General features: G+C 43.8%; 1 protein-coding gene across 4 annotated transcripts in view; it reads left to right on the top strand.

The window, feature by feature from the left end:
• The window catches only part of Fam114a1 (family with sequence similarity 114, member A1), a 70452-nt gene that overhangs the window by 22578 nt on the left and 35434 nt on the right, over window positions 1-12440 (top strand). For 3 of the 4 annotated variants that reach the window (XM_039092750.2, XM_039092749.2, NM_001399036.1), the window contains exons 3-5: window positions 1320-1407; window positions 11147-11260; window positions 11382-11491. In XM_039092750.2, the coding sequence (XP_038948678.1) occupies window positions 1320-1407; window positions 11147-11260; window positions 11382-11491 (312 nt within the window). Of the gene's footprint in view, window positions 1-1319; window positions 1408-11146; window positions 11261-11381; window positions 11492-12440 lie in introns of those variants that run through there. The other variant, XM_039092751.2, reaches the window with a different exon arrangement.

The following is a 12440-nucleotide window of genomic DNA, read 5'->3' as shown; positions in this document are numbered from 1 at the left end:
TGCAAGGGAGACGGCAGGGGAAAGGGCACTGGGAGTGACTGATAGCTAGCCTTGGAGTTACAGAATCTACAGGTTATATAGGCCTCTTCCTCTCCTCCCACCCTCCCTTCCTATAAAAAGCTCTCTTACTTTGTCTACGACTTACTGCGGATCTTTATCTTCTTCCCTTGCTTTCTGTTTGTGAATAGTAAAAGAAAGCTATGCTTCTGCTAAGTCAGGACTCACTTGATGAGATTGACAGAAACTACTGCGTTCCTGTTCAAGAAAATGGATGAATTTCAGGCATTTATTCAACAAAGAATATTAGGCACTCTTTGAGACTCTAGGAATGAATTAGGGACCAGAACCAGAAAGAAAAGGAGGAGAGAAAGAGAGGGAGAGAGACAGAGACAGAGACAGGGGGCGTGTAGGGAGGGAAGCAAAACTATGAGGGAATCTTCTAGAACACAAAGTTGGGAATGCAGCCAGTCCTAATACTAGAAAACCCAGATCTAAGATACTGCTGGCAATCTTGGCAGTGGCCTGGATGCACCGCCATCTTGCACACCCTGCTCTCCCTTACTAGCTCCATGAATAGGGTGGCCCTCTATACCTGCATTTCCTTATTATGTTGAACAAACACACACCAAACCACAGTCTCCAGTTCACAGTTCAGAAATCAGGGAGACAGCATTTGACAGGCTAGGAGCACAGTCATCCCTACAGGTGAGGGCTGGAGTTACAGGTGTCATTTGAGTGAAGCCAACACCTTGAATACAGATATCCCACAAAGTTTTCTGTTGCCACACCCCTCTCCAGGTTAGTTGATGCCCTCAGTCAATGCTGGACACCACCATCCGCCAACTACACTAGCATTTCCACCCTATCCTACCCTGGAAATTAACTCTGTCTTGCAAGGCACATTTAATTAGCTTTGTAAAAATTGACTAAACCAGGGTCATTTTAAATGTTTTTGAATCCCTTTTGCGTTCTAATATGTTACATTTCTCTCTGCCCTCCACCTCTCCCCTAACCCTGAACCCTCACCCCTGGCAACCCTGTCTTTCATGTACTGAGAGGACTACAGATCCCTCCTCACACTGGGCCAAGTCCACCAGAGCCAACACCTCCATTACTCAGTTTGGTTCCAAAGTACACATTGCAGTGTGGGTCAAGAAACTCTTATGAACTATATAAACTATAAGTCTGGAAGATGCAGTTGGTTGGTGGTGGGTTTTGTTCCCGAACCTTCTCTGCATCTTAACTGCTTCTCTGAATGAATGTTTTTGCATTCAGGGCAAAGTGAATATCTGACCTTATGCCAATTTGTTCTTGTGCAGGCCGTGGACTCCTCACCACCAACAGGAAGATGGGCAGGCTGGGGGTCCTGGGGGAAGTCTCTGCTCTCATCTGCATCGGCCACAGTAGGTAAGTGTTGGGTGTTACACCAGAATAGAGGTCAGAAGCTGGATGGGACAAGAGATTTTAACATACCATATATTGATGGAGTTTAACATTTGCCCAGGAGAAATCCATTTCCGTATCTACTGCTCTAAGGGCATCTCATTTATTGACGCATTTGTTCTTCACAATGACTTTGTGAGGAGATAGTCTTCCTTCCTTACTTTCTTAGTTTTACAGATAAAAACGCTGAACCACTGAGGGACTAGGACATTGTTCAAGTCAGCACTGTTTGGTGTGGGACTTGAAAACCATGTGTCATTTTAAACTGCTATTTTATATTGTCAATTAAAGTATAGATTTAAGATATAGATATATACATATGTATGCATATCTTTGTGCGCGCATGCACGCACACACACACACACACACACACACACACACACACTTTTAGAATCGAGCCTTGCCATGTAATCTAGGCTGACCTTGAACTTGTCTCTCCTGCCTCAGCCTCCTGAGTGCTGAGATTACATGTGTGTACCACCTCACCCAGGTTGTGTTTATCATCCAACTTGTATAGTGTCTGTTTTATGTCATTTGGTGTTCCGTCTGTCTGTTTGAGAGAGGGTCTTACCATCTCTTCAATCCCTTTTATTCTCTAAATGAACCAGCCAGTGATGCCTGTGCTTAGAAAACAGGCGATGACTTCTGTGCACATTGCATTCTGTCCTTAGGCCTCATGGGTAGTCAGTGTTTGAGCTGCGGCCTTCACTTGTGTTCGGTGTTACTTACTCTTGAAGTCCCTCTACCTGAGGCGCCGTGAAGATGATAAGTATAGTATCTTGTTGCCTTCGCAGCCACATAAAAGCCCTGCTGGCCCCCCACCCCCACCCACAGCATAACAGTTAATCCAACAAAGCCTAGATCTTATGATACTGCCCATTGACCGGCATCAGGGTTGTACCGGTTGCTGTTGCCCCATCCCACAGCCTTGGTTTCTTATCCTGTTGCTGTTGCACAACACCTTGAACAAAAACAACTTGAGGAGTTTATTTTGGCTCACAGTTCTGGGGTACAGTCCACCATGGCAGGGGAGTCATGACAGCAGAAGCCTAAGAGGTCACATTCCATGCATGTCAGAGAGAATCATTAATGCTTGCATTCTGTTCACCTTTCCCTTTGTCTTCCTAAACACGTTTATTGCATTTTATTTATTCTTATTGGGGAGAGGGGTGAGCATGCCACATGTAGGAGTCAGTTCTCCCTCCACCCTGCAGGTCCTGGAGAGAGAACCTGTAGAGCCATCCTGCTGGTCCACTTTCTCCTTTTTATACAGTCTAGGGTCACACTCCAGAAAATGGAGCCATCCACAATGGGCAGGTCTTCCCTTCACTAACTTAAGAAAGACAATCCCCCACAGACATACCAGAGACTAACTTAAGTAACCCCTCAAAGGTGTCCCTGGAGGAATGGCTCCTAGGTCTTTCTAGAGCTGATCAAGTTGACTGTCAGCCCTAACCATCATACTCCCTCACATGGCCAAGATGTGCTTTTTAGCAATGACATTTACATGTCCCCCATAAACTCAAGGAATACAGTTTGGTATACCCCCTTGTATTCATTTCTTCTACTGCTCTTAAGACACCACTGCCAGTTTGGTCTCTTAGTGCCACCCCTAGATTGCCCCCAAGGCATATTTTAAAGAGTTGTCAACACATGGCACAGCTCTAGCTTTACACAGTAGCGGTGGCCTGTAATAGTAACCTTTGTGTCACTGTGACCAAAGTACCCAAGGATAACTTAAAGGGAAAACCACGTGTTGGCTCAGAGCTTCAGAGCTCCACTCTGTGGTCCTTTGCCTCAGCATTTCTGCATCTGGCATGAGGTGGCAGAAGCCTGTGGCCGAGGAGTCTCTCCCTCACCTTGTAGGACAAAGGGAGGCAGGAGAAAGACAGAACAGTTCCAAGAACAAACTTCATAAGGCTTATTCCTCCCCAAACCCTTTCATCACCTCCCAGTAATAAGAATGGTAATGAGGGGTAACTCCCATGACATTCAGAAAAAAGTGTCAATACCAGGGCTTTGTAGCATTAACAGTTTAGCATCAAGGGGCAAGAAACTTATTAGAAAGCAGGGCACTCACAGCCATGGAGATGCTCTTGAAGGTTTATAAATTGCCTGCAGAAAGTAAAGAAAGAAAATAACCACATCCAACTCTTACTGATTTCCACTCCCAGCCTCATGTCACCCCCAGGGTAATTCAGTTGCAGATAAGCATGCAAAATACAGTCCTTTCCATGGAGCTGCCAACTGCACTAGAAACACAAGGCCAACTCACAAAGGCAGAAACACTGCAGTCATGGTGGTTGTAAGTCTTTACCGTCAGCAGGAAAGTGATCAGAGAATACAAACCTTTGGAAGGTGGTCCTTTTCTTGGAATGAACACCATACTATGAGTACTAGGAATGGAGATCCAGTCCTGAGTACTTCTGACCTGTCCTGGTAAGAGACTGACTAGACAGCTATACCTGGTAGATGCCCTTTGTGAGACCCAGGTTCTCTATTGAAATAGAGTGGCGGGGGTGGGGGGGGGGCTGTTGCTGGAGAGATAGATCAACAGTGAAGAGCACTGACTTCTTCCAGAGGTCCTGAGTTCAATTCCCAGCACCCACATGGTGGCTCACAACCATCTGTAATGGGATGTGATGCCCTTTTCTGGGGCAGTAACAAATAAATAAAGTAAACAAATAATTATTTAAAAAAAAAAAGAATAGACAGGGGAACTTGAAAAGGTGTGAAGTCTCTTCCCACTGTTAGAAATTGGTGCTTCCACCTCATGGTTACCTGTAGAAGAAACTGTGTTCGTGTAGCCCCTGTGCTGAGTGGAAACATACAGCACAGAGACTTGTGTTTAACTCTTCTGCATTGTTCTGCCTTGCCTTTTGGCGTATTGCTTTGCGTCTAAGGTTAAGAAGAGTGCATATGTGAAGCCAAGCATTTCTTAGCTACCAGTTCTTTGAGGGACCCTCCCTCTTAAAAGATATTTTCATCACTCAGAGACAAACTGTCACAGTCCGAGAAGACTGGGAAAATTCACAAAATGCAATAAAAATCTTTGTCATTCCATTCAGAAACCAAAGAGGGGAAATGTCAAAAATACAGAAAAAAAATGACCCAGATAACATTGATAACTTCAAAGCAATGTCATGAAAATCAGCAATGATTTCCCACAAGCACATCATAAACATAACTTACCTTTAGAATGTATGGCTAGGAGGAAAGGGATGACCCAGCTATCAAACTGAGACAAACCTCCTCAGAATGGGCAGTTCACTACCAGATCAGCCAAAGGCCTAAATGTTTATTTGAAAAGTTGGTTGTGACAGTACTATGACTCCAAATATCTAATGCCAGAATATTCGGTTGGGGAATAGAATGCATCAGATATTTCTTTCTCAAAGTCACTGCTTGTCCTTTCCCATCCTTGCCTGAGTTGCAAGTTTTCACATTCTGGTGTCACCTCTACCAGCCCTATCCAAATAGCATCACTGTTTATTTCAAAGAATGACAAGTGCATCACAATTGTGCTGCTGTGAGAACTCCCCATGTACAAATTAACATCAACTTAAAAGGAGTGTCTGTCTATCATCTAACTATCTATCTATCTATCTATCTATCTATCTATCTATCTATCTATCCATCTATCATCTATCTATCACCTATCTATCTATCTACCTATCTATCTATCCATCTATCATCTATCACCTATCTATCTATCTATCTATCTATCTACCTACCTATCTATTGTCAAGTGATGTTGATGATGTAAAAACTCCTAAGAGTTAGGAAATTTAGAGAACCCTGTCTTAGTTAGGGTTCTCTAGAGGAATAGAACTTACAAAACTAATATGAATATATATATAGTATGTATATCCTATATATATTCTATATATATGAAAATTTATTAAAGAAGCTTATAGACTGTGGTCCAGCTAGTTCAACAATGGCTACCTACCAATGAAAGGTTAAAAAAAATCCAATAGCTGTTCACTCTATAAGGCTGAATGTCTCCACTGGTCAGTACACACCAGACTCCTGAAGATGTAGGCTCTAATGTCAGCAAAGGGAAGAACTGGCAAGCAAACAGAGAGAGAGCTTCTTTCTTCCATGTCCTTTATACAGGCCACCAGCAGAAGGTGTGACCCAGATGAAAGAGGGCTCTTCCCACCACAAAAGATCTGGATTAGAAGTGGGTTTTTCCATTTCAAAGGGTTTAATTGAGAAAAAAAATCTCACAGGTGTGCTCAGGTGTTTAGTTAATTCCAGATGTAATCAAGGTGACAACCAAGAATAGCCATCATGGTTCATCCACAAAAAGAATGGTGTTATTGATGCCACAGTTTCCACAGGTCTTAGGAGTCTCTGATTCAGGCACAAGATTGATGGGTTTCTGGTGGGCTTCAGTGCAAGCATTGACAGCTCAGTGGCCTGTATTCTTAACTCTGACCCTAGGATAGGGGAATATGTGAACACTGACTACAGAGAACCTTGGCCATCATTTTGGAGAGTGAAGACTTTTCCAGAAGGAAAGTTGATTACTGCCTTTTAAAGCTGCATTTAGTTTGCTTACGTGAGCATGACAGCTTCGATGTATGTTTTCCTTAAAAAAACAAACAAACTACATTCTGCTACTAGTTATTATGTCTTGAATTCATTAATAGAAGAGTCTGCAGCAAGGTTGATATTTTTAGATGACTATTATTACAATTCACCCCCATGAAGAGTGCAAAGTGAGACCTCTCAGAGGGGCAGTTGGTGTTCTCCATACAGTCTGAAGGGTACATTCCTCTCAGTCCAGCCCACCTCTGCTGGTTCTTTGCAAAGCTCGCTGATGTATGTGCAGAGATGTTCAACACAGAAACCAGTCAATGACTACTTACTGTATTGGGAGCTGCCACAGTCATTTGAGTGCTGAGCAAATCAATCAAAGCTCCCTCCCCCAAGGGGAAGGAAAGAGACAGTGGAGAAGACACCCTCTGAATAGGGAAATGAAGTAAAGTTCCAGGGAGTGTCAAATCTCTACAAGTATACAAAGTAGAAAAAGAGCAGAGTTGCTGGGAGTGTGGGTTAAAGTTTCTAAGCAGGTGCTGGGGCTAGGCTTTGATGGTGTGATATTTGAACAAAGACCTAGAGGAAAGGGTGGTTCAACATGCACATCTGAACTAACAACCAATACATACACCAATAAAGAACTGTTAGGATGTGATCTACCTGTTTCATTTCTGGGTATATATTCAGAAGGCTTGAAATTAAGGTCTCAGAGAGTTATTGTATACCCATGTTCAAACTGTCATTCACAACACTAACGTGTAGATGCAGCCCATAGATCTACCAATGAGTAAAGTGCGGTATATCTATACAGTGAAATATTACACAACCTTAAAAAAGGAAGGGGATTCTGACACACACTACGAATGGATGGACCTTGAGTGGCATTGTGCTAAGTAAAACAAGCCCAGCCACAAAAAGCAAGCACTGTGGGACTCCACATGGATAGGGTACTTAGATTATCAAAATCAGAGAAATACAAAGTAAAGTGGTGGTTGTCAGGGCCTGGTAGGTAGGGGGAGGAAGCGCTATGCCTAATGGGTACAAACAAGTTCTGGAAATGGGCTTTAGTGATGTGTCTGGTCCATGAAACTGTACACTGGAATAGTTAAGGGGATACATTTTATGTTATACCCATTTCCCTCAGAAAATATTAGGGGAAAATTCAGCCACATAGATCAGAGAGAACCACCTTTATGGAATTTTGCCTGCTTGTTTTGTATATATTCAGTTTTTAAAAGAAGGAAATATATTTAAGAGAAAGCAATTTAGATGGGAAAGAGACCTCCTCATGATGTAGCTGCAGCCCTTCCTTGGACCTTTTGGCAAATGAGACTAACAGAAAATGGCCTTAGGCTCCCGGATCATCCAAGTTGCTGTATAGAACTGCAGCTGCTCCTCGTTACCACTGGGCAGAGAGGCAACCTCCACAAGCGCACTGTTTGATCTCTCCCCCAACGGGCTGGGCCTTTGGATTTGATAGGACTCACAAGAAGACTTAAGAAAATTAAACATGTGTATGGTATCACCCCATACCCCATGGCCCCAACCCAACCACATCCCCACATCTTCCGGGCACCAACCTTGGCCCTTCAAGACATGGGACAAGGGAGCTAGAGTAAAGCTGCACTGTGGACATGAACTTCACCTTGCTGTGTAGTCAAGGTGAGGCGACTTGAGTTCATGTTAGCATAAATCAAAGAGTTTTAAGGAAGCACCTGAGCAAGGATCTGGCCTCCAAGGAGTTAGAGAGTCAAGGTTAGAAGGCACTAGACTATAAAACCCCTCAGTATGTCAGAGGGCTTATACATGTCGGTTCTGGCATGTTGGACTGGGCTTGAATCCTGCCTCCCACTTACCGTCTTTGGGAACTTTGGCAGATGATGTCCTCTTGATAGGCCTCAGTTTTCTCAGCTATGGAAGGGATATAGCACATCTGTTACAAGTTATTAAGAAAAGTAGACACTTTCATACAGTGTCTGGGGTATCCTAAAGGTTCAACGAGTGTTCATAGTGGAGAGACTTTACACATTACTGGAAAGTAGATATTATAATTCTCCTGGCAGAGAAAGCACAGAAGCAGAGACACAAAGGCAAATTAGGTAACTAACATCACACAGCTAAGAAATGGTGGGACTGACGTCATTGGCCAGTTTCAGTCTAGATTGCTGTCATTTATCCCGTAAGCACAGATAAGTATAAAGCCAGAGGGCCATGGAATGTTTTTAAAGGACACTGTCCTGCGACATTCTCGAGACACTGTTGCCCTCTTGTTTTGATTTGGGTTTGTTGTTTTTCTGGTTTGACTTTCCAGCACTCACCCACTGCAGCCTGAAAACCAGACCCAGTCCCAGCCTCAGAGCCTTCCATGTTTTAGGTTCGTGGTGACCTAAAGTTATTCCATAAACTATACCAAGTAGTGCCACTCACATTTGTTGTCTTTCTCTTGCTAGTAGCAGCCAGCCGCTATCTTGGGAAATGGAGTCATTAGTAAAAAAGAAAAAGAAAAGTACCATTGGCTCTGTTATGCTTTCCTTATCTGGGCACTAGATGTCAGACTAAGTCAAGCTTTGGAAGTAGCTCAGCTAAGTTGGGTGTGGCTGTCTCTACCTATAAAAACAATTATCACAGCTTTTAGGTAAATATAAAGCTTAACTTGAAATTTCTAGGAAAGTCCAGAAAGTATTTTCTTTTACTTAACAAAAAAAAATTAGAATTGTTAATCAGAAAACAGCACCATGGTGACGTGTTGGCTTAAACACATCTTACTTGCATGCACATAAAAGCTGTGTTTCATTCCAAAAACAAAGGGATAGCTCCAGAGACAGTTTATGCACACTTATCTGTGGTCATTCGAGAGGTGTTTTCTTTTCCTTTTGTTGTTTTGTTTGAGACAGTGTCTCATGTAGCCCAGGCAGGCTCAGACTTGTTAGGTAGCTAAGGCTGGTCTCGAACTCCCTATCCTCTTACCTTCCTTTGCCTTCCACGTGCTGGAACTACAGACTGGCCAGTCCTTTGTGTTCTAGGATGATGATAAGCTGCTCTTCCCAACAAAGAAACAGACAAGACTAACCTACCATGGATGGAGGAAGTCAAAGAGGGGAATGCAAGGCCCCCGAAGAGTAAAGGGCTAATAATGAGTGTAAAAGCTGAGCCCAGAGCTCAGCCCAGAGCTGAGCAAGCTATGTCTCCAGAGTGCGCTTACTCCTGGCTGTTGGCTCTTGGAAATCTATAGCTGTGAATTGTGGGTGGGGATTTCTGCAGTCTCCTTTTTGGAAAATACATGTGGTTTTGTTGTTGTTGTTGTGGTTGTTGTTTTTAAACTACCTTGAAGAATATGAAGTCAATGACTTAAATGTTCGCTGAAATTTTGATGAAATTCCATTGAAATGTTTGAAATTCATTGGAGGCTAGAAAGTATTAATTCAAGTCAGATTGAAAGCTTTATAATTAAGTCTTAGGCTTAGCGGTTTGTTTTTTCGAGTAACTCAGTAATGAGTTTGAGCTGTGTTTAATTATCTGCATGAGTGTAGGCACATATTTCCATTGTAATTAAAGTTGTAAATCATGTTTCCTAAGTTTTCGGGGTTTGTAGGTAACATATGACAAATAGCTTTCGTTAGGATGAACCAGTAAATACCATTGCCTTGTGTTTCTTTGATAAATCCAGTTATACTGGATAAAACAGCATTTTGTGTGTATGTGTGTACATGGGTATACACGTGTGAATATGTGCAGAGGCCAAAGGTTAGCCTCAGAAGTCAAAGGTTATTCTTTGGGATGCTGTCTACCTTGCCTTTTGAAATAGCATGACTCACTTGGCCTGAAATTTATTGATTCAGTTACAATGGCTGGCTGTCAAGCCCCAGGGATGCACTGAGACTCTTGCCACCACACCCACATTTTTACATGGGTTCTATGCATTGACATCAGGTCCAAAATACTACTCTTAGGGTATGGACTTGTCTATGTTCTCTAACTCCGGAAATGGATGAACAGTCATTTGAAAAGTGCATTGTAATTCTGACTGGTTCCAGTTAGCTCTGGGGTCCTCTTTTGACTTGATTACCACTGTCTTGTGTTTGAACAATCCAGGGTCCCAGGAGATGTCCGTCCTTTCTTCTTATATGCCAAGGCACGTAGCAGGCACCCAGATGGAGGGAGCATACACTGTTTTTCCTTCTAGAACTCCAGTGACCATGAGGACCACAGTGGTCTAGCAGTGCTTTGGTCCCGTCCTCCTGTCTAAGAAAGGCTTACCCGATCTTATTGCAGGATGTCAAGCTGTCTTTGGATGAAATAGAGACAAGACTCTTTTTCTATCAAGTCAAGGGTTGGCTTTTGCCCAATGAGTGGGAAGGTCTGCTCTATCCTCCTTACTGAATTCCAACTGTGCCAGTGTCTTGGAAATAAAGACTGTCCCTTCTTGAAAATGTAGGTGTTATTTGTCCGATGGAGTAAAACCAATGATCTTCAGTCAACTTTGGACTGATTGGTACTCCTTCCCAGTTTTCCCACTGACTGACCCTTTGGTTTAAAGCTATCAATATGCACTTTTGAGGAAATATAGAGCATTTTTGTTTGTTTGTTTGTTCGATTTGAGCTTTGTTTTGTGTAGAGACAGGATGTTGTTAAGTACCTCACACTGGCCCAGAATCTTATGCAGACCAGGCTAACTTCAAACTTGCCATCATCCTGCCTCAGCCTCCTGAGTGTCAGGAATATGTGCCACCATGCCTAGGTTTACACATAGAAACATATTGCAGGTCATCTGACTTTAATTCCCCCAGTGTTAACTGAACACCGCAATGTGCTAGGACTTCAAAAAACCAGCAGCAGCAAACAAAGAATGACTATCAGCCATATGAAGCTTTTAAAAAACAGGAAGAAGACACGGCAGCCGTGCCTTTCAAAGACACTGACTTGAGTTTGGAATTTCAGTGTGAAAAATAGCCGACGTCTGGGAACATCATGAGGAAACTGAGTCACGAATGGAGAGTGGTTTTAAGGTCACTCAGCCTGACCACGCTGCGTTCATCTTTGGGCCGAGTTCAGTGTGGACCCCCACAGGCCAGATGGTTTTGTGAGACTAGTCCAGGGGTCACAGACTGTTCGGACCATAGCATCTCTATGAATTAATATATTTATTTCCTTACAGGTCACGGATTAACAGCAGTCAAAGAAAAGGCAGGGGCAACCCTGCGAATCCACAGTGTCAATTCTGGATCTCCCGAAGGGGCCCTAACTGATGCCGAAAACAGAATCTCGCAAAGTGAGTGGCGTGTTCACCTGGTGTTTTGTCACACTGTGCACAAGACTGCACAGTGGGAAAGAGCCCAAGTTCAGAGCAGCAAAGCACATTCCAACCAGGATGTTCTTTCTTGCCTTGACAGATGTGACTCCAGATCAGGACCCTGCCGGAGGCCCCCACACTCCTCCTCCACCAGGGACGGCAGGGTCGAGGGGTGTGCTGTCAGCCCTCACCAACGCAGTTCAAAACACAGTGAGTCCCTAGCGGCCTCCCCTGTTTTCCCTAGTGGCTCGGTTCTTTTGATCTTTCCAGCTCGTGACCCAGATACATCAGAGAGAAGGCAGCCTTGCTCCTGACTTTGGATTACAGTTTGTTATGCTTTCTGCTACAGAGTAGGTGTAACCTTGGATCTGAAGTAAAAAGGGCAGGATGAAATGCGGTCTGTATTTAAAAGAGTGGTTTAGAAGGATTTTTTTCTCAGTCTGATCTAACGGTGTCCTTTCCAGCTGCTGCAAGGACAGCCTCTAGGTGAGGGAGGGAACTCAGAGCTGTGACAGCTGTTCTTCCTGGATCAGGTCTTGGTTCTCTTAAAATGTGAAACCTTCAAAAGAAAAAAGGACCCAGGGGGGAATAGCCCAGAGACCGACCTTGCCATAGCCTCCCTCCTGATCCCTACTGTCCCCTTCCCTGCAGAACCCTAAGTGTAACCCTCAAAGTCCTAGTTTCCTTTGTTTGTTTATTCGTTTTTATTAAGTTGACTTGATTCTTTAAAGACGGATGCACAAACATCTCACTCTTAAAGGAAGCTTGCTATCGCCAAAAACTGGAAGGAAAGGGGGGGGGGTGTTTGCTCCTGGGGTGGGGCGGACAGCATGTGGGATGGAGGCGACTGTGGAGCATTTGGGGGGCACAATGAAGAATCCATTCATTGTTGGAGTCCTATGCACAGATTTACAAGGACTTAGTCTGGGCTGCCGTGGTACTCTGTCCGATGTGCATGCTGGAATGATATCTGTTCTAGCCCAGCAGGCAGCTAAGCTAACCTCTGACCCCACCCCTCTGACCCCACCGACATCCCTGTGGTGTGTTTAGAATCAGATAATGGGAACGTTATGATCCAGAAACACAATGGCATCACAGTGTCTGTGAACAAAATGGCCTCTTGACATCTGATGCCAGCTTTCCAGGGGCCGCTCACTGG

This window comes from Rattus norvegicus, chromosome 14, assembly GCF_036323735.1.
Source record: "Rattus norvegicus strain BN/NHsdMcwi chromosome 14, GRCr8, whole genome shotgun sequence".
NCBI classification, from domain to species: Eukaryota; Metazoa; Chordata; class Mammalia; order Rodentia; family Muridae; genus Rattus; species Rattus norvegicus.
The sequence above is the reverse complement of the archived record's forward strand: the minus strand, read 5'-3'. Positions and strand labels throughout refer to the sequence as shown.